This window comes from Anabas testudineus, chromosome 3, assembly GCF_900324465.2.
Source record: "Anabas testudineus chromosome 3, fAnaTes1.2, whole genome shotgun sequence".
In the NCBI taxonomy this organism is placed as follows: Eukaryota; Metazoa; Chordata; class Actinopteri; order Anabantiformes; family Anabantidae; genus Anabas; species Anabas testudineus.
This window is the reverse complement of record NC_046612.1, coordinates 19,833,771-19,858,020: the sequence shown is the minus strand read 5'-3', so window position 1 is coordinate 19,858,020 and position 24,250 is coordinate 19,833,771. Positions and strand designations below refer to the sequence as shown.

The window sequence follows — 24,250 nt, the reverse complement described above, 5'->3', positions numbered from 1 at the left end:
AATGTATACAAAAGTGAGACTTAACATTGGTGAGGTGCTTACATCTTTGCAGAGACGATCAAAGCCCAGAGAGAGAAACTTAACTAAACTTGCTTGCTAAACAAAACAAACCGCACACACTGCATGACCTGATTACCATGTGGTCAAGATGTGGAATTGCAAGTCTAAGGAATGACACAACAAGAGTGTTTTTTCACTTGAGAGGACAAAGGTAATTGATGCTAGAAAATTCTATGTGAGATTATTCTTAATATTATGTGGGTTATTATTGATATGAATGACTTTGGGTCATGGTCATTTATAATAATAAATAAACGTAGCAGTGGATGTTTGTGCACATTCACAGACATTTAGAAAGGCAAAAAGGAACAGAAGTCCAGATTAAATGCCTGGGTTAGGTCTGTGGTGAACTTGTGTCTTGTTTCATTAGTTTTTCATCATCAGTCCAAACCTTAAGAAAGAGGAAGAGGTGAGCTCTTTAAAACCGCTCACAATCAGAACAGGGGATCCAAGGTAAAAGGTTAAGGATGATACTATTTTACCTGTAGTACTGTCCTGTACACCTCAGTGTTCACAGCATGATGGACTTGTCATTGTCAAGTCTCAATATATAATGTGCAATTAGCATTTGGGCTTGTAAAGGAAGAGTTTCCATCAAATTGCTACTGTACATTAATCATGCCTTGAAAGTTGCTGATGTACAGCATCACCTAAGAACCTATTTATCCCATCATACAGGACACTATCACTGCATTCACACAACACACAAAACATGTGTGTTTACTTAGATAATTGAAAACAAAGAACTAATTCAGGAGAAAATACATTATCCTTACTTGTTACCTGGTCCTTTGTTTTACCATCACTGCAGTTATTCAATCTTCACAAACAAAACGCCCAAAACCAGTCCTATTAGGGTTTTATAAAAACAAGCAGTGGATAGCAAAGGGGACATTCATTGACTTTAATGGGATGAACTGATCAACCATATCTAATAGAAATCATTGCCCCTGGCAAAAGCTGCTGTAGAATTGAATTACACATGGGACACAATGCTTTTACTGCTTCTTAGAAAACTGTAATTCAATCTGTTTAGTACAGAGAAGAAACAGATAAAGTCCAAATGAAATGATTAAAAAAAGTTTTGTTGTGCGACATTAAAGCATTAATGTGAGGCTGAAGGTAAAGTGGTCTTATGTCTGGTGTAAAAACCGAAATCCAAACACCTACTGGAGACGCAAAGGCATGGTCTGTCTATCAACCTGCCCTTCACAAGGAAAAGAAACAAATACTTGAAATCATAATTCAAAAAACACGCCCATCATTTATATAGTCTGTCTCCTGATCAAAGTATTTATCTATATAACATCATGTACCGCTCTTCTCAGATAAGTCCTGAACCCAGTGTGTGTTTAAGTCAGACGCAGATGCACAAGTTTATGGGAACTCGAGCTCAGACAAAAAGCATTCATGTGAAGTCGACATCAAACTGGAGAGAAAGTGTTCAATTATAAAATATCACGTGGAGGAGAGAGAGGAAACCGATTTAAAAGCTCGCATTTTATATCGTCTCAGCTGGAGAAGGCGAGTCTTATAGTTCCTTCAAAATGGGCAGTCTTCCCTCAGATGCATCTGGACAACAGCAGCATCGGGTCATGGAGAGGTGTCCCTAACTTTGCTAAGTACGGAGGGAAGCCTTTCAGTTGCAGAGCTTTAAATTGCTTTAGTCAATCGTGACATATTTAAATAGCAATTTATCTTTCTCGTTGTCCTTATGAGTAATGTTTTAGTTAATTGTTTGATTAAGTTGCAAAACGCGCTCAGAGCGCGCGGTGACGTAGAGAGGAATTCGCTCTGAAGTGTCTTTCACTTGACACCTGCTATTGCTGCGCATCAGATACTACAGATGAAATGTTTTATCTCAATGCTGTGCAGGTATTAATGTGACACAGACACTGTGTCTGTCTGCTTAAAGGAGGAATAATCGAATCTATTCTCCCCTAGCTGTCCAACACTCTATTTATCATTGTGCGTAATTATATTGAAACTTTGCGCACAATCACCAAACCTCGCCAAACTCTTTGTTTCTCTCCCTCCTCTCCAGCCCATGTACGCTGAGTTGTGTGCTGTAGTTTCGGGGGAGAACGCTGGCTTATTCGTTTTTTGTCTTTGGGATTGCCGTCCTTATCCAAGCGTACCGACCATCAGCTCCGCCAGAACCCGCAGGGGGCCGTAAGCGTGGGCTTCGTACGCACCGCAGAGAAGATGAATATCCAGGTTATGCCGGAACACAAGCTCTCATCGGTGGCCCCGCTGAAACAGTGCAATGTGGAGAAAAAAGAGGTAGAACTGATACTGGTGAAGGACCAGAATGGCGTCCAGTACACCAGTTCTTCCATCATTCCCACCCCTGGCCACCGCACAGGTCCTCCCGGATCCACCTCCGAAGACGACCGAGAAACTTGGGGCAAGAAAATAGACTTTCTTCTGTCAGTCATTGGCTTCGCGGTGGACCTGGCCAATGTTTGGAGATTTCCTTACCTGTGCTACAAAAACGGAGGAGGTGAGTAAAAGATGTATTTACGATCAAGTGATGCGTTTACACGAATACTTTAAAGCAGTAACTCAGCCCGTGGCGCGCCGCCAGGTCCAGGTACTAAAAATGGGTCGAGTAGCTTCACAGAAAGTTACAACAGGCCCCACAGGAAAAGATAGATGCGATTTCGAGCTTCTTTGATGTGGTTCAATTGACTTTTTAATAGTTTCAGGTGGATGAATAGGGGAGAGCGTTGGGTTTACATGGCGAAGGAAATAGGCTTTCTCCTTTCGTCATAGCATGCATTTGGGAAGAGGCACTGTGTTCAACACCAGCATCTGATCTGATGTGAGACTGAGAAGTATCAGTATCTAAATTCAATGGAATCTGTGGAAAACACATTGTAAAAAATTGCTCTTTAATCAAACATTGGATCAGGTGTCCTGACTAGTCTTTATAGTTCGTTGACTATTATACTATTAAAGCTGTAGGAAAGGTGTAGCCTACTGTAATAAGCAAGTGGACGTGTGGAGTAGAGTCACTAACAAAACCTTATGTGTTTATCTGTTCCACTAATCATTTTAAAAGCAGGGAAAATCTGCTTTACCTAAGTTACTTTACCATTAAGCTACAATTGAAGTCTCTCAGTGATGACTTCAAATGTAGCTGACAAGATAAAAGAATTCTCACCTTTTCCTAACTTTAAGCCACTGTTTTAAATATGATTTAAATATATTGCTGAGGTTTGGAGCAATTTAAATTTTAAGAATGTGTGTCTGAGCTCAGTGGTACTCACTAAGTCTGAAAACACTGACAGATTGCCCGACTGGACTGTCGAGAGAAATAAAAGTACAGCGTGTATATGTGTGTGTGTGTGTGTGTGTGTGTGTGTGTTTGAATCAACAAAGGACTGCTTTACACACAGCGCTGTTTTACCTTTAACAACTCCTGACAACAGAGTGCTCACTGGAAGGTGTGCTCTGTCCTGTTTGCCTGCGTGTCCACTCACGTGGCAAAAATCAACATGTTGTGCTCAGTGGCCCCAAAGGGTCAGCTCCACCACTGCCCTGTCAATCATACTGGCCCTCAGCAAAACGTATTCATTACTGTAGATAATGTGTCATTTGTGATGGGAAGTGTCAATAACAATTCAATTATGAGAGGTCACTTTTCTTGTTGGTGGACGGGGCGCAGCACGAAAATAGCTGTGAGCCCTGCTGCTTATATGTTATGGTGTGTTGTTTTTCCAAGAATGTCAGACCCATCAACACCCGTTTTTTCTTTTCTTTTTTTAGGTCTTTTGTTCTAGCACTTATTTTCATATTGAGCACCTACTGCATTCTCCTACAGATTTTTTTATACTGATAAACACTGGATTCATCCTAATGAATGATTGAAAAATGCTTAAAATGGAACACGTCAACTGCATCGATCTCTTTGTTTCCAGGTGCCTTTTTGATCCCCTACATTCTTTTCTTGGCCATTGCGGGTATGCCATTGTTCTACATGGAACTTGCCTTGGGCCAGTACAACAGGGAGGGGGCCGCCACGGTTTGGAAAATATGCCCTATCTTTAAAGGTGACATGTAACACACACACACACACACACACACACACACACACAAATATTCACTACTGCACAACTGTATGAACCAGCATGTCTGTTTACTTCAGCCTTTCTCTAACCTCTTAATCTGTGCTAAATGCTGCTCAGTCATGCTCTATTTTGCTTCTCTTCAGTGTCTTGCCCTTTTATTCGATTCCTTTGTTCTTGCCCTTTCCCCCTGAAAGGTTCATAAGTGTCACTTGTAACTAATCTCAGTCACATCGCCTCCTTCTCTGTATTTCTTTTATCTCTCCGCTCTTGAAAAGCTTTGCGCAAAAAAAACCTGACAGACATAGAAGGATGTGTAAACTTTAAGATTAAGCTTGCATTGAGTTAATTATAGCTACTAGAGTATTAATAAAACAATTAATATTTGTGTTCTCTCTAACTTTTGCTTCTTGGGCAGATCAGAGAGAAAAAAATGTCTAGCATCATGAATCTCTACAAGTGTGACTGTATATACAATATGATTTCTTACTCTGCAGTCTGTTATTCAACGGATTATTATTTGATGCTGTCAGATAAGCACCTTCGTGTTCTCTATTAAATCAGCTCCAAACCTTGCTTTCATTGGCTTCAGTGCCGAGGAGGGTTTGTTATTTTCCTGCCTAGAATGAGTGGGTGATGGGTTTTATGGACTTCTCTGTTTTCATGTAAGGACATCACATTCCAGTGGAGGCAAAACAACCCATCCCAGACTAGTTTAAAAAAAAAAAAAAAGTATGCATTAACGCCCAGTGGATGCGAGTGTGAATTTTGAGAGGTTGGTTAAGTGGTGTTTATCTGCATGGACCCTCCACCACACTGCTGAGGGAGTGATATGTGTACCTCACGGTGAAAAGACATGGTGCTGTTGCGAGTTGCATAAGCAGATATGAAGCAAATATGACACTTACAAACTTAGCTAAAGGGGACTTTACATCAAAGATATATCTCACAATTTTAAGTGGGACATATTCTCAGAGATGGCGGTAGTAAATGTGACTAATATTATAAAGTTATGTCCTTGAAAGTGTACCTACTATACACAATTTGTGGATAATCCAACCAGTTCTCGGTTGGATTAAGGTAAATGCGCCCAGTTTTGGGATGCAATGTGAATTGGTACAAATATTTCGAAACTCATTAATACGTCTAGTACAGTGTGAATAACTTATAACCCTGTGTTTACCAGGTGTGGGCTACACTGTGATCCTCATCGCCCTGTATGTGGGCTTCTACTACAATGTCATCATTGCCTGGTCACTCCACTACCTGTTCTCCTCCATGACAAGTGAGCTGCCATGGCTCAATTGTGGCAACAGCTGGAACAGCCTGAACTGCACTGACCCCAAACGCATCAACAAATCCATCCCCATCAATGGATCGTACACCAAGTACAAGACCACACCAGCAGCAGAATACTATGAGTAAGTGATCATGAGCTAATCCTGTGTAGATCAACAGATGATTTAGAGTCTACACTGCCTGACCGAAAAAAATTTCATTTAGCACATAGAGCCTACCTCTGGTTAATTACTGCAGTGATTAATATGTTTCATAAATGTACTCGGGTATATCCCAAGATGACATCATCAGACTCTAGGCCATCAGGCCAGGCAGTAAATCTTAACAGCGTAACAGAACTTTAAGCTGATCTTATTACAATATGGAGATCCTTCTATTTCTTACATTTCACTAAAAAGCTCTTACCCAGGGTAAGAAATTGGGCCAAAGGTACGTACATGTAAACATTTCCTCCAAAATTTATCTGAGGGGCACTAAGCTAAATTACCCTTCGAAGAAACAGTGGGATTTAAGGTCAATTTCAGTCCCATTTGGTTCACTTGAAAGTGGTTCCAGCTGCGTTGTAGATAAAATATTTTTCTAAATGATAATGCAAAAAGCAGACATATGACGAGATCGTCTAAACAAGTCTCAATCAACAAGCTGCACAATCTGTGAAATCACAAACTGTATGTCCTAATTAGTAAAACAGTTTCGTCCACCGCACAAAACATCTATGACTCAAAAGTAGAGTTAGTTGCCCGACATGTGGCTCTGTCATTAATAAGAATCAGGCACTTGGTAATGTTCTATCTCTGTCACCTGACGTGACTTCACGGAAGAAACAGAGTCATGAACTAAACTGATCAGCTGAGATAAGATAGAAAAAAACAGCTGAGACTACTAATACACGTAAACACGAAAACGTAAGATAATCTAACATTCACTAGTTCTGTGCTCTAGCTAGTGTTAATAAATATCACTGTATTGATGTCATCCAACGATCTTTTCTTCTAATCCTGCATTAGATAGATTAATATGATATATTAACATTATATAAATATCAAAAACACAGGATGGGATTGAGAGAAGGCAATAATAGATGAAAACCAGACAACAATATATTTGTTTTTTTGTTGACACAACGTGACTTTAAACCAACAAAAATCAGAGCACTACAATTTGATTAAAGTCATAAACAGGTGCCAAAATAAACAGTCACATCTAGCTATGCTGTTTTGACCTGGCTCTTTCCTTCACAAGTTGTAAACGGAGATGATTTAGAAGTGAATTTACACTTTGTAGATTCAGTAGCACAGTATGTTTGCAATTTGTGGTTTTAGGACTCAAACAGCTACATTGGTCCCCGGCTTCCCGTAGTCACTCGGTGCTTCGCCTGCTGTCATCCAGATGTCTCACTTTGCTAAATAGGGCTAATGACACGGTTCATGTTTGTCTCCAGGTTGCTTGAAAAACAAGCAGCGGGGGGAAATTGTTCCATAAATTCCCCCTGGTTGTTGCTAATAGTGGTCAAAGTGAACATAAATACACCTTTTGCAAACATGTACATGTACACATATACTGTATAAACCAATTTTTCCGCGGATGGTCACAGTAGATTTGTTGTTGAGAACGAGTCTGAAGCTGTAACATCACCAACTAACAGCTCATGAGGGGGTATGTGCTGTTCATTTTGTAAATTAAACAAACTAATATTGTCAGTGCAGCTGTGTGTGTGTGTGTGTGTGTGAGATATTGTTGTTAAAGGATCACCAACAGCCAATCACATAGGTGACACTTGCCTCAGCCTCAGTGCCTCAGTGTGTGAACAGTTTATAAGGACCCAGTATTGTGATATTGAGGTACATGGGATAGGATCTTAATTACTGTTACGATAAATAGAGGCATGCTACTGTTTGTTCACAGTATTTTCATGATTGCAGAAAGTTCAAAGCTTTAGTAGCCGGCCCTCATAAAACTATATTTGTCTACTACATGTAAATGCCTGTTTTATTTGGACAGTTATTACTGCCACCATTTGGCTAAGTCATTCTTAATTATAGTCCAAACAACAGCGTCACATGGAAGTGATGCTTTCTTGTTTTGTGAATGGTGCCTGCATACTACTAGTACAGTGCATGCATCCCCTTGGAATCACTATCCACGTGAAGCGAGGGACCAGTCACTGAAACATGAGTAGAGAACTTCAAAATCATTCGGCCGTAACTGTTTGCACTATAAAAGGTGTATACATAAAAAGTTCAACCGCACTCTTTGAAGTACATGAAAAAAGCTCCATCTGTTTATACTTCAAAGACAGCCAGTTCTTCCTCAGCTTCTGTGAAGTCTGACTGTGCAGCCCAAAGGAAGTCTGTGAAATGACTTGGACAATACAAGGGACACACGCTAAGTGTGACGCACAGAATACATTCAGCATGTCTCCCAGCCAGTCATCAGGCTTGTGGCAGTTCCACTTCCATTCTGCTCGGATGCGCTGTCTCAGTATCCGTGGATGTGTTTCCAACTTCCATCAATCTTTGAAACATGACATATTAGAAGTAAGAAAACCTTTTCACTCAACATGAGATGGTCAGTGTTCACACGAAAGCTACAGACCTTCAGGAAACGTGATGCACTGTTCCTCCAACGTGCTCCATAAAGTCAAAAAGACGGCCAAACATTCCAGGTGGACTATTACACTTAAGTCATAGAACAAAAAACAGTAAATGTGCTTAGACAGGCTGACAACAATAGGGTACTTCAAGACAGATCTTGCATGAAGTTCGGCTCCATAGGGGATAATAAATCCTCCTGATTTCAGCTAGCTTTGAGCACAGAAGCAATGCCAAGGCACAGCGTGAGGGAGTGAGGCCAACTGAGTCAACAATGCTCTTGCTTCACCTCTTCTACTCTTCCACTGTACATGAACAAGACCCAGTGAAGTCTACTTTCTTCAGCTGTCATGAGTGTAAAATTCAACAGTAACACAAGCTGTCTAAGGGATTATTGTTTCAGTTTAGTAGTGTTTCAGCGCTGATGTGCTTAGCTGTTGGTAGAATAGGAGAGAGCTGTACTGTACTGTAGAGATAATTAAATAATATTTAATTATCTCTGTATTTGTCATTAGATGTCTTGACACCTTTGACATACATGTAGTTACCAGAGCCACTGTTGGTATAACAATACTAAGTATAAAACCATGCCCGATAAACTTACTAAGTATTAAAAACGCTGCTTAAAAAACAAAACAAAAACAATTATCACTTGATTTTGATGAGAATATACAGTTGTGACTTTTCACATGTGATGGAGATGAAGGCAACACTGATACACTAGTCTTTGTAGTTTATTTTGTATTAAATTAATTTCAGTTTATTTATACCGCTTCCAGTAGGCAGATTGTGGCAGAGATAAAAGCCACCACCAGAGGGGGCCTTTTTCAAGGTCATCTAAAAATAATTAGTCATCATAAGGCAGAAGATGAACAATACATTCATAAATTATATAGAAAACCCAACAATCTAAGTTGAACAGCAACAGTGGAGAGGAAAAACTTCCTTTAAGGGAAGACACCTCCAGCTAAACCACGCTCAGAGTGGGCGGCCATCTGCCGCGACCAGTTGGGGTGAGTGGAAAAGAGGAGAGAGAAAATAACAACAAGCTACAGCAACAACAAGCAGCAGACAATACAGTGGTGAGCTTGGTAGTCATGCAATGGTGGGATATACATGGATAGAGAGAGGAGAGGAGCTCAGTGTATGAAATATCAGCAGTCTAAATCTATAGCAGCATAACCACGAGATGGTGTAGATGGAGGGTTCCTTAATGACTTACTGCATGAGTCATCATTGTGCACTTAATTGTCACTTATTCTTGAATGTGTTTAGATTGCGACATTTGTCAGACAACTTCTATCTACGTGATTTCTTGATTCACCAGCTCTGGCGGTAATCACGCCTCAGTGTGGCAGTTGAAATTTAACTCAGCTATCCAAAAAATTTTATATATATATATATATATATATATTCTCAAGTATATATACATATATATATACTTGAGAATATTTATGAATCACAAATGGAAAACTTATTTTTGGATGTTTAGGTTTATTTTTCAAAAAAATAGTTGTTTATGGATGATATCAGTGCCAGAGTAGTTTTGTCACTTGCCACTTTCTTTTGGGAGTCATGGGAATCTGAATATACAAATTTTAGTTTTATCAACAAATACCATCTGCCCTACATTTTGCACTCATGCTCCCTGTATCAGCGCACTCTCATCTCCAAGTTTCACTATGCTGTCAGTGTGGTCAGGTCTGTGCCAAACTGGACTCCATCTGGTCTGAACTAATTTATTTTAGTTTAATTTCACCAAAAAATGTGCTGGAAATATTCATCAGGCTCCTTTTCATGTACTTTGGCAAGTTAAATCCTGCAGTTTTGAATTCCATCTGTAGAGGTTGACTTCATACATTGTGCTTTACACAGTCTGATTGTCAACACGATGTAAAAGTGGTGAAAAGTGGTGTAAATAGGGAAACTTTGTATGGTGTAATTTTTTTAGGATGACCTCTACTGTTATTGGTAGTATACCTATACTATACCTCTTAACCACTGCTGCAGCTGTGTGGCTTCTGATGTTCTCTAACATTCTTGTATCCTTTCCCATCTCAACAAAGTCTCTTTTTATTAGTAATAATTTCATGAATTATAAGTAATTCATCAAAGTGTGGAGTCATGTTGCATTAGACATTACCCAGGTTTAAAACTGAGAAAACTGAGGAAGAGAAAAGTGAGGAAAAGTTAGTTTGTTAACTTGGTGATAACTTAGCCTAACTACTGACTAACTGCTGCCAAACTGGATTATGTTGCAGAAGTCACAGGTGTATTCACTGTTGCTGCATAGGGCTTGTACTTTGGGGACCAAATTCTTAATGTAGTAGAATTCTATATAAGATATTGATTGCGAGTTCTCATTAAAACTCAAATAGAAAACCGCTATTATAAAATAGATTTCATTAACATTTGCTGACACTTGTTCTCTTTAGATCTAGCCTGAAGCAACTACACCTGACTGCCTCATCTTGTCAAGGATAACTAGACTCTGTCCTCATTTAAACAAAAAGATCTACCTACACAGACACTTGTGCTTCAACTTCACACACACAATTTAACGTATTTGTGTTTAAGTAGACACATTTCAAATATCTAGCTCAGAATCATTTGGGATAAATGAACTAAATCAGGTTGAAATTGAATGGAACACCTTAGCTGTGTGTTTTGATATTTCTTTTTATTTATTTATTTTCTGCATGCCCTGTTTCTCATTCTGAAATCAACATAAAGACCGGCCTGCGTGCAATAGAGTGCCAGCATCATGTATACAGAACCCAAATAATGACAAAACCAGCAGGGTGAGTGATGATAAGAATAAATGTGTTTAGAGTAAATGGGCCAAAGGGAGCTGAAGTGAAGTTCTAGGGAGCTTTTACTGGCAGTGCACTATCAATGCTATCTGATGAACATGGAGGCCTTGGGGCAATACAACACTGTGCCCAGGCCTCCAAACTTTAAATTTCTTTCCCCAAAATAAACAGATTTTTTTTTCCATGTCACTATCTGTCTCCCCAAAGGCCTTGTAGCTTTCAATTTCTTATCAGCCTAAGATAAGTAAATGCTGAAGAGTTTCGCAGATCCCTCAAACCCCTTTGGATTATATGTCTGGATGTACTTTAGTGTGTGTGTTTCTTCTTTTTTTTTTTTTTTTGTTTCAAACTGTTGTGTAAGCAACCTGAGTAACAGATCCAAATCCAGTTCTGCTGTTTATCAAGACATCACATGCTGACTAAAGTGAATTTTTTCTTGAGGAAAGCCTTAAGGTAAATGTGAAGGGAACAAACATGTTTTTAAATGTTTGACTGCAGGATATTGATTTCTAAATAAATTACAACCCGCTAGAGTGCGTCGACTCTGGCGAGACATCTAACAATTGAAAACATCACATAGTCTTTGCTGTCTTGAAATAGCCTTATTCTGTATATGTAAGCAGTGATAGACAGAAAGGTCTTAAAATCACTTTGATTGTCATTAAGATGTGTCTAAAAACAGACGCACTCTAGAAAGGCACACATCTCTGCATGTGTGTCATACAGTTCACACAGCAGGACTAAAATAAAGTTCAAAGTTCAAGGAAATCTCTGTAGTCAACCATCATTCATTTGCAGCCAGGTATACATCAGCAACAACAAAAAGCCCTCTCTAAAGCTTTGAGTGCTCCCTGAAGTACAGTTCAGCCTCAGTAACTGTGAAATTGAAGAAGTCTGGAATCACCGGGACTCTTCTAAGAATCAGATGTCAGGCCAAACCAAATAACTCGCAAGAAGGGTCTTGGACAGTGAGATGATTTAACTTTGAGAATGAGAATGAACTTTGTCTCTGACTGTCCTTTAGTGACTGCAGCTACAGCCAATATTTGAAACCCGTACAACATCTGTGCCAAGACATCTGGCAGTTCACAGATGTTCCCATATAATCTAATGTGAAAAGGTGTGTTGAGTTTGTTAGAGACTTAACCAATTTCTGGGTACTGACTGCATTTTGATGAACAAAAGGACATTTTAACCATTAAGAATTGCAACGATGTAAGTGAGGAAAACATGAATGGGTCTGAATACTTTCTGAAGCCACTGTGTATCACAGCCGTGTGCCTCCTTCCTACTACTCGACATACAAACTCACAGCTGGAAACAATATTTATCTAGGGAAGGAACAGACACTATTTGTATCCCCTTGTCTCATTATGTCATAATAAACACTTGTTTTATGTTTAGAGCTAAGGAAATGACTGATAATGACCAAACAATAACAAAGACTGAGTTATTACAACACCTGGTTGAAGGTGCAGTGTCGTAATGGATTTCCCAAGAGAACCCCTGTCCTGCATACACGTATATATATCTGCTGAGTTGCATTTTTATGCCACGTGGCTTGTAAGTAGTTACAGCACTTTGATGAGGCATATCTCAGCTATTTTTAATATCAGTGTTTTTCAAAATAATGTGAAATATGAGGCATAATTCTATGTGATAACAATACAGTGTAAAACACAATAGTGGGATTTCTGGAATAATAATGTCAGTGAAAATAAGAGTGAGAGGTGTTTTAAAGTTAAAGAATCATATCTAGATTATGACAGTATCTTTTCTATTTCATGTGTCTGTCTGTAGACGGGGTGTACTGCATCTCCATGAGAGCAATGGTATCCATGACCTAGGCCTTCCTCGCTGGGAGCTGAGCTTATGTCTGGTTGTGGTGGTCTTCATCCTCTACTTCAGCCTGTGGAAAGGTGTCAAGTCCTCAGGGAAGGTACAGGCCGTACAGAATGCTCTACTACGTTTACATTTATGTAGTGGAAAGAAAAAGTATGTGAACCTTTTGGAATTTCGTAGTTTTCTGCATGAATTTATCATAAAATGTGATCTGATGTGATCTGAGATTATTAACAAATATAATGTAAATATTTTCTATCTGCTATACTTTAGTTATGTATTCTAGCAACAAACTGTAGCAACTACTACATTTAAGATATCATACCCACTATACACTGTATTGTGCATATGGTATTTTCACATGGTCTATGGTGCAGCACATAATCTCCCCTCCATATAACAAATGTGTTTTTTTCCCTCTTACCTGCTTGTTCAGGTGGTGTACATCACAGCCACTATGCCCTATGTGGTCCTTTTTGTGTTGCTGATCCGAGGCATAACTTTACCAGGGTCCATGGACGGCATCAAGGCCTATCTCCACATTGATTTCAAGCGGCTCCACAACCTAGAGGTTAGGGACACTGCGCATTGGTCACAACCCATGCATCAATGTTATTATCTTTTAAAGGGTTTCAATTGGAGAAGAAAAAATGAAATAATTGTTAGTAATGGATTAATATGATGTCCCAGTTCACTGCTGGCCAGACCTTCAGTTACATGTAGCTTATTATTTGATGAACAGTGATTTTGTGTTCTGTCCATTTATATGTGAGTGGCATTTTCTTCAGTTCATGTCTTAAGATGTAGTTTTCTACTAGCTAAACTAATGTATGGTCGTCCGGCTTTAAAAAAGATCAGGTTTTGCAGAATAACTTCAGAGATCACTTCAGAGTAAAGTTTACGTATTCAGACACATTCAATGTTTGCACAAGTCCACTTGCCTCTTCTGAGGCTCCTGAAGGTCTGACTCTTCTTAAGGACTTGTCTGAGACTTTTACATTTGCAGACTGTGTCTTTCTTAAGCTCTGGAGAAAGGGCTTAGGCCTTCCTAAGTCTAGTAGTCTTTAAGACTCGGCCACTCAAGGGGCAGTTTGCAATTTCACAAATACTCCTCACCATTCTCATGCTGAAAGGTGAACGTTGTGAACACCAGTCGCAGGTTGTATGCATTCTGAGCAGGTTCTATTCAAGGACCCCACTGTATTTGACTGCATGTATGTTTTCTTCAACTTTCACCAGTCTACTCGTCACAGCCTCTAACAAGTCCTGCATGATGCACAGAAGCAGTGGTCATAGCAGTCTGCGTAGTATTTCCTGGGAATAGTGCTTTGAGTTCTTCAAGGATCAGCTAGACGTAGCCTCTAAAGTCATGTAATCTGTGTGGTATTTTAACCTGGAATATTTAGTTTTATATTTTTTAGGTATTTAAAAGAATAGTTTTTCTGTTGTTTTTGCCATAGGTGTGGATTGATGCTGCCACCCAGATATTCTACTCACTCGGAGCAGGATTTGGTGTTCTCATTGCATTTTCCAGTTATAACAAATTTGACAACAACTGCTACAGGTGAGTAGTTACGCGGCCTTTTCCAGTTGGATCAGAAAGGTTTGTCATAGTGACGGACTTCCTCATAAAAAGCAGGCATGAGATTGTCTAATCCTTTTCTACATTATTGGGTTGCACCGGTGCTGTTGAAGGCACGTACTGTTGATACAACAGCAGTTTGACGTATTATGGTTGTAAAGGCGGGAGACAAAACATATGTTGCCGGAACAACACAAAACCTCTACAGCTGTTCATACTGAAATGATTTCAGCCCTGCATTACTAACTCAAAAATAATGTCCTTACAAGTTCATCATTTTGTGAAAGCAAATAATCACCAATAGTTGGAATATTAAAAAAAAGTGTCATCAGACACTACGCAGCAAAGTCAGGTTGTGGAATCAAGCATTAAAGCACACATCCTATTCTGTTCTCTCATTTCACAAGCTTCTTCAACCCCTTACAGGGCCTCTGGTCCTCCTCCGCTTTCGTGTCCTGTTTAGAGATGTGTACGGAATGCTGGCAGGTGGTATCTGCATTATGCCCTTACTGGCAAATGAACAACTCCCGAGTACAGTAGGTAAAGGGCAGCAGTCCGGAAGAACTGGTGATGTTAGAAAAACAAGCACTGAACACACTGTTGTTTGAATACCTACACAAATGGAGGAAATCTCTAAAAGGGTGCAATCAGTGTGCTCACATGAGTATGTCCCCTTTATACTGTGCCTGAAAAGATCCTGAAAGAGCTCACAGATCTCAGGCAACCTGTGGAAAACTTGAAACACTTTACTAAAGACGTAAAATACTTACTATACAATGACTTTAGCTTCTACAGGAGCTCCTCACATTGATTATTGTTATCAACTGTTGGTGGTTTTCGTAGTAGTTCAACAATGTTAGTAACACAAAGTCAAAAGAATGATACTAATATACTATGTAATATGTCTCTTAATAATAATAAAATAAATAATGATATAATTTGCCCTGTTTAAATATTAGGTTAAAGCTAGAACTGAAAACACAAGTGTAAAAAATTGGTAATATCGAGCATCAATATTGGGCAGTTGAGGATTTGAGAAATAGGAAATAAACATACAAAAGAATGCTGTTTTCTTTGTAACTGTTTTGTTTGCTTCTGTGTTTTCTTTCTGAAGGGATGCTATCTTGACCAGCACTGTGAACTGCATCACCAGTTTCTTCTCAGGGTTTGCCATCTTTTCCGTGCTTGGATACATGGCTTACAAACAAGGCGTGAAGATAGAAGATGTGGCAACGGAGGGTACTTTTTTCGTTTGGTCATGCATGCTAATTGCACTTTGCATATTTTATAATCTTTATGAGTTTATATATTATAGTTTCTGTGTGACCGTGTTTCTGTGTGTGTACATACAGGGGCAGGGTTGGTGTTCATAATCTATCCTGAGGCAATCTCTACACTGCCTGGCTCAACGTTTTGGGCTATTGTGTTCTTCATCATGTTGCTGACCCTGGGAATAGACAGCTCGGTGAGTTCCAACAACCATGAGGAATGCTCTATGGAAGAGTTCATATCCTTATGAACAGATATAGGAATTCTTTTAGCATCATTTAATTGATGGAGACTCAATCTTGTACATAGTTTTTAAAATAAAGGGCATACTGCAGGCAGACATACTGCAGTGCATCGACTTCTATACGTGTCCAGATGTGAATAACGTGTGTTTAGGTAAGGCCCTTCAACATGTATTTGTCCCAGCTGTCAGAAAAGCAGTGCTACATTTACTGTGCATGCACATAAAATAGCAGACAGTGTACATTAGGATCTCTACAGTAGCGGTATTCCTGTACAACATTTCCCATCAAACATCATATTTCTTATAAAGCAATGCTCATCGTATTGTTAATGTGCAAGTTCCTCTCAGAGAAAACCGAGCAGGCTTTCCCCTCGTAAAACACAAGTTTTTCTTTGAATGATGGTATATTACCATGAGTTAACTGTGAGTTAGTGTTTTATGACATGACATTTATCACGGATCAAGTTGTCTTGGTAGAAATCCCCCCCCAGTAGCAGCCTTTACAGTTATTACAGCTCAGGTTCCAAATGATGTTAAAGCTAAGTCAGAACTAAGTACTATTAAATTATACTTATGACGCAGAAATATTAAATCATTCTTTTAAATGATTTATTACCTAGATTGGATGAAAACCATGTATTGCATTCTGTGATATCCCAGGAATGTGTATTTATTGTATTGTATTCTTGAAGTAGGATCACATTTGCCTTTTTAGCACCAATAAAAAATGTGCATGATATTGCAGTTGTACAATAATAGTATTTAATGTAGGTTTACCTGGATATGACTATGGTATATGGATTTATACATCTTAAGATTTAATGTTCAGTCAATTCACATATTTATACATATCCACATGTCAGTGTAATTGCTGAGTATTATTATTATTATTATTGTTATTTATAGGAGAGTACACAAACAGTATCAGTTAAGTATATAGTACAGTGTGTATCAGCATAGCCGGCTTTTGTTGAAGCTCTAAAATAATCTAACAGGAGTATCACATCTCTCTCTCTCTCTCGGTTTGTGTCCACCAGATGGGTGGCATGGAAGCAGTCATCACAGGTCTGACGGATGACTTTAAGGTCCTTAAGAGAAACAGGAAGCTCTTCACGTTTATCACAGCCTTTGGGACATTCCTGGTGGCGTTGCTCTGCGTCACTAATGTCAGTATAAGTGTTAGAGTAAAATGTGTGTTAAAGCTGCACTTTCCATGTAAAACGTAAAATGTTTTTGTTGTTACTATTCTGCTTTAAATCATTATTTTAAAAGATTTTGCTCTACATGTCCAAATATTATACAAAGAAAATGTAACCAATGTCTAGAAGTGTCATGTGGAAGTTTTTATAGAATAGAAACTCATCACATCTTCACTTGGACCATACGATTCCCCTCCAAGTGCAGTATATGCAGTTTACTGAGCACTACTGACTGACAGCACACAAGCTTCCATTTATCATCACAGGTGAAGAATTGTACACCAGACTGATGCTCATTTTTTGCTTTATTTTCCCTCTTTGTAGGGTGGGATCTATGTGCTCACGTTGTTAGATAAGTATGCAGCTGGTACTTCAATCCTATTTGGTGTGTTGATCGAGGCCATTGGAGTGTCATGGTTTTATGGTAAGAAATTCCGCAGTTTGGTATTAAATCATCTTCTTCTTTGTACCTTCACATACTGCATGCGGCACAGGGTTTAAGTAAAAGACCCAAGGAAGGAAATATAACAAGTGACATATTATAAGATTACATGCTGGAAGAAATAGCAAACCCCACAAAAGAGACGGTGACATTATAGAAAAGAAAATGAAGAAACCTGAAGGAGCTCAAGTGGGATACTATTGCAGGCAAACTGTACAAGCAGAGCAATACAAATATATATAAAGCAAGATTGATGATAGCATAATGAGTTAATGAAAAAAATAAGTTAAAGGCGCATGATGTGTTATGCGAGCTCAAGGTCATTTGTGGTCAGACCAGGAAACAAAATAATCAGTGGATTATGAGGCTGCAGCCAATCATGTGTTGTGTATCCTCCTACTGTCTAGTGAGACTGCATACTTGGCACAGCGAGCTTGCTATAGTTTACACTGACTGACTGTTGAAGGTGCATAACCTCACTTTCCAGAGTAACCTTTGCGGTGTAACTTTCCGTGCTCTCTACAGGTGTGGACCGCTTCAGTGAAGATATTCAACGAATGATGGGCTTTAAGCCAGGACTCTATTGGAGGCTGTGCTGGAAATTTGTCAGCCCAGTGTTTCTGCTGGTGAGAGAAAAACAGCATTGAACTGTTACATTTAGGGCTGCTTTTCCTGGACAGCAATAATATGTCAGGAGATAAATTAGCAGTTTAATTAGTTTAAACATTAAAACATTGCAATATCTGTCAATCACTCACACTTTCAAGCTATCTGAAGGTATAATTTTTTCCAAATTAAATGAATAAATAGACATTTTAAAGTGACACAGTGTGGTGTCAAATCTATATCAGAATCAATAGCTAAAATATAAAAAAGTCAAGTCCATCATCGCAAAAAGTGTGGATTTCTACACCCAATTGAACCAAAAATATTTAAAATATAAAAAAGTAATGTATTAATTTAGAATGTACACAGGAAACAAAACAAACTAACAAAAACAAAACATCAACAATGACACGGCATCACAGTGATTCATTGCTTCTGGCTCGCATTCAGAGGAAAGTTGAGTTCAGGAGGATAGGCTGACCCTCACGGGTTTACTGGACAAGTTATTGAAAATGCATTCAGCTGGAGGTGCTGTTTCACTGTCACGTTTGAATAAACAGACCAGAACTCCATGGCAATATGAAATACTACTGATGTAACTTTTAATTCAAACATCTAATCAAAGAAATTGAGGATTAAATTGGCACGCTTTATAATGAATTGTCAGTTGAAAAAATGCATTTTTGACATGCATTTTTAAATTGAATTGCCAAATGCAAAATGCTGAATAAATGGAAATTAATTTATTCATTTATTATTGGATTCAAGGATGAACTGACTAGATTTTGACTGTCGTAGGTCCAAAGTCAGGGTCACTGTGACTCTGTCAGGAACACAGGGAGGGACTTTGATTACATGTGCTGGAAGCATACACTGCACAGTGCCTCTAAAATGTATTCATTGGAAGTGTAAAACTTTTAAAAACTGTAAAATGTTGTGATGAATGGATAAAATAACAAAGGTCACACAGAATTAATGGGGATTGGTTGAACATCGTAAATTCCCGGAGAGACTGACAAGTGTGGATTTTACACCCAATTTAACCAGGTCACTGTTGTATTTTTAGCTTCACAATAACACAACCCATTAATAATAATAATAATAATAATAATAATAATAATAATAATAATAATAATAATAATAATAATAATAATAATAATAATAATAATAATAATAATAATAATAATAATAATAATAATAATAATAATAATGATGCTCTATTAACTAGGGACTAATATTTTGTATTAATATTATTTTTGTACTTCAAAGACATAAATAGTTGGTTTCACATATGCAGAGGAGGAGACAAGGACCTTGTGTGATTGGTCAATAATGACTCCTGCCTCGACCCCACCTGCTCATAAAGCAGTCCTGCCAATAAGAAATGTATTCTGTTTGTCCTCCACATCGCGCCTGGTTGCACCTGGATGTGCTCTGCACTGCCAATGCCTGGTTACGAAAATTGCAGAAATATTGTTGGACAAGCCCAAAGCACCTTCTCTTGGAGAATTTGTTTAAACTGTGCCAGGTGTCAGCAAAATAGGATCCATAGAGTGCCATGGCCTTTGTTAGTCACAGAAAAGGAGTGTACTAACCTCGTCATGATATATAACTGCAAATATAACAAACCGCACATACTGTAGTACAGTCATCAATTTAGTCCACAATGAGTGAATCAGGTTACAGAGAGGGAATGTAATTTATTGCAGCATACAGAGATGCCCAACTCAATTCAGTTTCAAGAACAAGCAAACAAAAAAATCTGCAGAGGGACCCTTTATAAAGGATGTCTGTTCTAAAAATGTTTCAGTTCATGACCTGTGTCTGTTCTGCTCTTTTCTCAATGTTTGCATATTTCACGTGTGCTATCTCTGTCTTTCAATGATGGATGTAACACTCCTAATGTCTCTCTTTCTCTATTTGTTCTTTTCTCTTCTGTAGTTTGTGGTTATAGCCAGTACTGTGACATCATCAGGACTAAAGTATGATGACTACACCTTCCCATACTGGTCCAACCTAGTTGGCTGGGGTGTGGCTATGTCTTCCATGCTGTTCGTGCCCTCCTATGCCATATATAAACTACTCAGCGTACCAGGAACATTCAAAGAGGTCAGTATTAAAAAAAGCAATGTAAATCTAATCTGCTTTCCAAGAGCAATCTTCTTGCTTTAGGAATAATCACTGACTTAACTGATTTTCAAGATGATTATCAGACAGGTTGGAATGATGATAATAAATACAAGCACAAGCACTTTGTGAGACCAGTTTGCACCTGCACATGGTAAAAGAAGTATGTCACACACTGTACCTTTACCATGCTATACATGATCTTTACATGTAGCCTAATGTAATCAGCACAACTGTAACTTTTCCCTAAAGGTAAACTTGAAAATACTCGGATTTCAGCTACTTACTGATCCTGTGAGAACCCTTCAACACTTGAGCATGACATGATCACCTCACAGCATTGAGAGTTTAAGATTGCAATCATCAAAACACCAGAGAGCTTTTCTCTCCCGCAGTCCACCAGTGTCAGTTTCACTCAACTTTGACAATTCCCACATCTCTTTAGCATTTCCCACTGGGAAACTTAGGGTTGAAGATTCCTCTCAGTTCACAGGATATCAGGATCAGGGTGTTTGGTATACCTTGACATGCCTTGAAGATAATACACATACTGTATGAGAACTGTTGTGAATGACATGTTGCATTCACTTGCACTTGCAGAGGCTAGCCTATGGGATCACTCCAGAACATGAACATCATATGGTGGCTGATGGAAATGTACGGCAATTCAAAGTAAGGGCTCTTTTTCTTATCAGTGTTAACTTGGCTACAAGGCTGAAATTAATTCTCACTGGGTGGAGGGCTTCACAGCAAGAATAAAACCAAAGACTCTAAATCACATTGTAGCAATGAAGCCTGCACTTCATGCAGTGTAGGCATTAAAAGCTGCATCAAGCACAGTAGTTAAATGGAATTAAATAGTATATGTTTGACATTAAGTCACAAACAGGCTCTTTTTTTACTGTTGTTTTCCAGCTCAGACATTGGTTGGCCATCTGATGTCAAATACCCGGAATCCCCTAATCCATCCTCACATCTAGTGCTTGGAGTTCCTGTGCGCCACAGTGGTCGGACAGACACGGGGAGCCACAGGATCCAACCTCAGCGGCCCCCCCTCACCTGTGCATTTACCACCCAAGGCCTTTGTTGTCAACAGTTGCTGCGAGCACTTTGATTTCAGAGTCATGAGTATAAATATTTTGAAACTATTGTAGAGCTTCGGCTCATAAAGGAGGGGCACGACACATGGAAACTTGATTGGTATATGCCCATGGACATAACTTTTGTTATGATTTTCTATAGTTTGTGATGAGACTGTTATGTCCTGGAAGGGATAAAAACTAAAATAAATACCAAAACCATTCTATGTCCCCGTGTATGAACATACATGGGATCAAACTTCTTCATAGGCCAGTGATTATTAATTCCTTTTCTTACTGTCTCCTGTTGCCACTCCCTAGTTGAGTGGCCATATGTGTCAGTGCCTTATCAAGCGAGACACTTATTTTGTTTCTTATAATCCGTACAGGAAGACATAAAATAAACTGTGTTGACTCAGGAACCCACTAAATAAAACCACAGTTTGTGGATGGTGAGCTCTTTTGACCCAGTCCTCTGATATTTAAGTCAAAGAGCTGGAGGTTAACAGTGCATCAAGGTTAAGATCCTGTGTAACAATAAAACAGGCCTGATATAATGTGTTTGTGTCACATTGTGTTACAGAAAATGACATAATGCATGCAGCACTCCAGAGATTTAAACAAAAAAAAAGACACAGGCTTTGTTCACCTTTTAAGCTTTGAAAGGCCAGACTCATAACCAGGCTTTAAATCAGAAAGACTAAGGCTGAACCTGGTCAGTGCTTGGCTGCTAACGTAAGGTGAAGGGGGAAATCTGCAACACAGATGGTCTAAGTGTTACAGTTTTCTATTATTGTTGTGCGTGTGACTTACTTTCCAAATTTTGTCGGTTCAGTGCTTCAAGGGAATATCTGTGTGTGTGTGTCTGTATGTGTGTGTGTGTGTGTGTGTGTGTGTGAGCGAGTATTGAGATTTTGTTGCAGACACACTAATGCTGTTAGTGTACAGTACATGAAGGAGTAACAACTTTCAAATGACTCTTTCATTGCACTGTATTTTAACTCTTATATTAGGTGCAATCACGACAATTCATATTTTCGGATTTGTGATGTTCCTTTTTTCATCACTACAGAATACCAATGTGTCATTTTATAAGTTTTCTAGTTATCTTTTGTTTTTCTTTCTTTCTGTCTTTCTTTATTTTAATTTATTGGAATGGAGTTGAAGTTAAATTTTAATCTTAAATCACCAAAAGAAAAAAACACCCTAACTGAAAGGAATAAAGCCAAAAAGAAAAAAAAAACAAAACAAAACTCAAATATATGTGTAATATATAAGATTAAATATATATAAAATATATTCTTTTGTTATATCTAACCAAATTGTTTATAACAAAACGTGAATGTAAAGTATTTTAAACGTAACTGTCCACAATCATATCATGGTGTTTGATGTATAAAGATAAAGTTGTTCAAAAAAAAAAAAGTGTTCTTCATTATACCGTGGGTTATTTAGTCACATATGAATGTGGACAAATACACCCTGGCTTTCCTGGACTATGTTTACAAAAATACAGTGTACAATACCTGTGTCCTGTTGAACGTAAGTGACAAATATCTATGAAGAAGTCTGAAGTATTCCCACTATGATAATAAAGAATTTCTTCTACACAAACTTGAAGGCCACTTGTCGTTATTTGATATCAGTTTTCAGAGACACGTTTTTAATCCATTTTGGCTGCTGACATTACTTTGATGTTTATAGTAGAAAGACAAAGTACAACGTTGTCATGACATACAATGTCAAAAATCTTTTCTTTGTCTGTACTGTGATGTACTCTGTTCTCTAAATCCGAATTGGACTTCTTCATAGAGGGTATTCCTGCGCAGGTCGTCACATAATTGCTTTGAAACTATTTTTTCAAAGCAATTATAAAGATAAAGGTAAAGGGCAGATTGGATATTGGCTAAAACCTGTGAGTCTAGAATAGGTTTTTGAGTAGAGGTTTGACTACAGCGACCTTAAAAAGCCTGTGGTACGTAGCAGTCTAAGTAGAATTGAGGTCTTTTTTCTCTGATAGGTATTATTTTATTTTTTATTAAAGAAAATCATGTCATCAAGTCATTACTACTGATACTAAATAAAGACATTGTGACACATTTGGAAAATGTAGGCATGCTAGGAGGTGTGAAGATTCTTTTACAAGCTCTCAGACCTATTAACTCATCAGCCCTGAGGTATGTCAACAGTTGGCTTTAATGAATACTTTATTGATACCATTGGGGAAATTGCGGTTGGACAGCTGCCAGACAGTAAATGTCGACGCTACTGTGGGGTTTCGGTTTCTTGTCCAAGGACTCCTCAGCAAGTTGAGGAACCAGAAATTGAACCACTCAACCTGAGGTTCGTAGGTGACTGCTCTACCACCTGAGCTAATGCTGCCCCAGTAAATCAGAAATTGTACTTGGTGCCACTTTCAAAGCTTTATTGTGGACAGGTCCAGCCTAGGTGAATGCACGTGAGACACCTGGTTTCTCTGAGTAACATGGTTACTTTAGTGCATATAGTATGTATAAATGCAATCACTGACACATGGACAGAAAAGGAGAAGTCAGGGGCAAAATGCAACACAGCAGTCAGTAAGAAATTAAAAGCATTTCACATATCATGACTAAGTAAGCAAACTGTGCAATAACTAAACCATACAAAATATTAAAATAATTTAGAAAAAATGTGCTTTGTGTAATGAATTAGGAGGCATACGGCTACAACACATCTGTTTATTATCAGATGAGGATGACTTGATGACTGCAGCTTACTGTGGTATGTATCTGCTGCACTTATCTCAGGAATTTCTCAGTTCAATAAATGTTCAATATTTATAATTACACAAATGTTATGTTTGGCACTGAAAGATGCCAAACCATCAGGTGGTATTAATGTTGTGGTTGATCGGTGTACAAAAATACAATACAAATCAACTGAAACAAGAATCTGTGAATAAACTTGCAACACCAGTCATGAATGTTGAGTCCGCTAGCTTCTTATTACTGGGTTCAACATCTTGAAGTGCTTAAAGTGGTATGT

General features: G+C 38.5%; 1 protein-coding gene across 1 annotated transcript; it reads left to right on the top strand.

Moving 5' to 3' along the window:
- The first annotated feature begins 1,600 nt into the window (after window positions 1-1,600).
- slc6a2 (solute carrier family 6 member 2) lies at window positions 1,601-22,809 on the top strand. Its single transcript, XM_026378179.1, has 15 exons — window positions 1,601-1,682; window positions 2,105-2,563; window positions 3,984-4,115; window positions 5,317-5,551; window positions 12,634-12,772; window positions 13,112-13,246; window positions 14,136-14,239; window positions 15,372-15,496; window positions 15,610-15,722; window positions 16,808-16,936; window positions 17,294-17,393; window positions 17,937-18,037; window positions 19,959-20,126; window positions 20,745-20,816; window positions 21,060-22,809. Exons 2-15 carry the CDS (start codon window positions 2,266-2,268, stop codon window positions 21,081-21,083), a joined length of 1,875 nt encoding a protein of 624 aa, XP_026233964.1. The 5' UTR covers window positions 1,601-1,682; window positions 2,105-2,265; the 3' UTR covers window positions 21,084-22,809.
- Window positions 22,810-24,250: the final 1,441 nt, after the last annotated feature.

Bases quoted from the DNA above. Each gene is read 5' to 3' on its own strand.
- slc6a2 (XM_026378179.1), top strand. From the start codon at position 2,266: ATGAATATCCAGGTTATGCCGGAACACAAGCTCTCATCGGTGGCCCCG. The intron at 4,116-5,316 runs GTGACATGTAAC...TGTGTTTACCAG, and splicing joins AATATGCCCTATCTTTAAAG to GTGTGGGCTACACTGTGATC. The intron at 18,038-19,958 runs GTGAGAGAAAAA...TCTCTTCTGTAG, and splicing joins TCAGCCCAGTGTTTCTGCTG to TTTGTGGTTATAGCCAGTAC.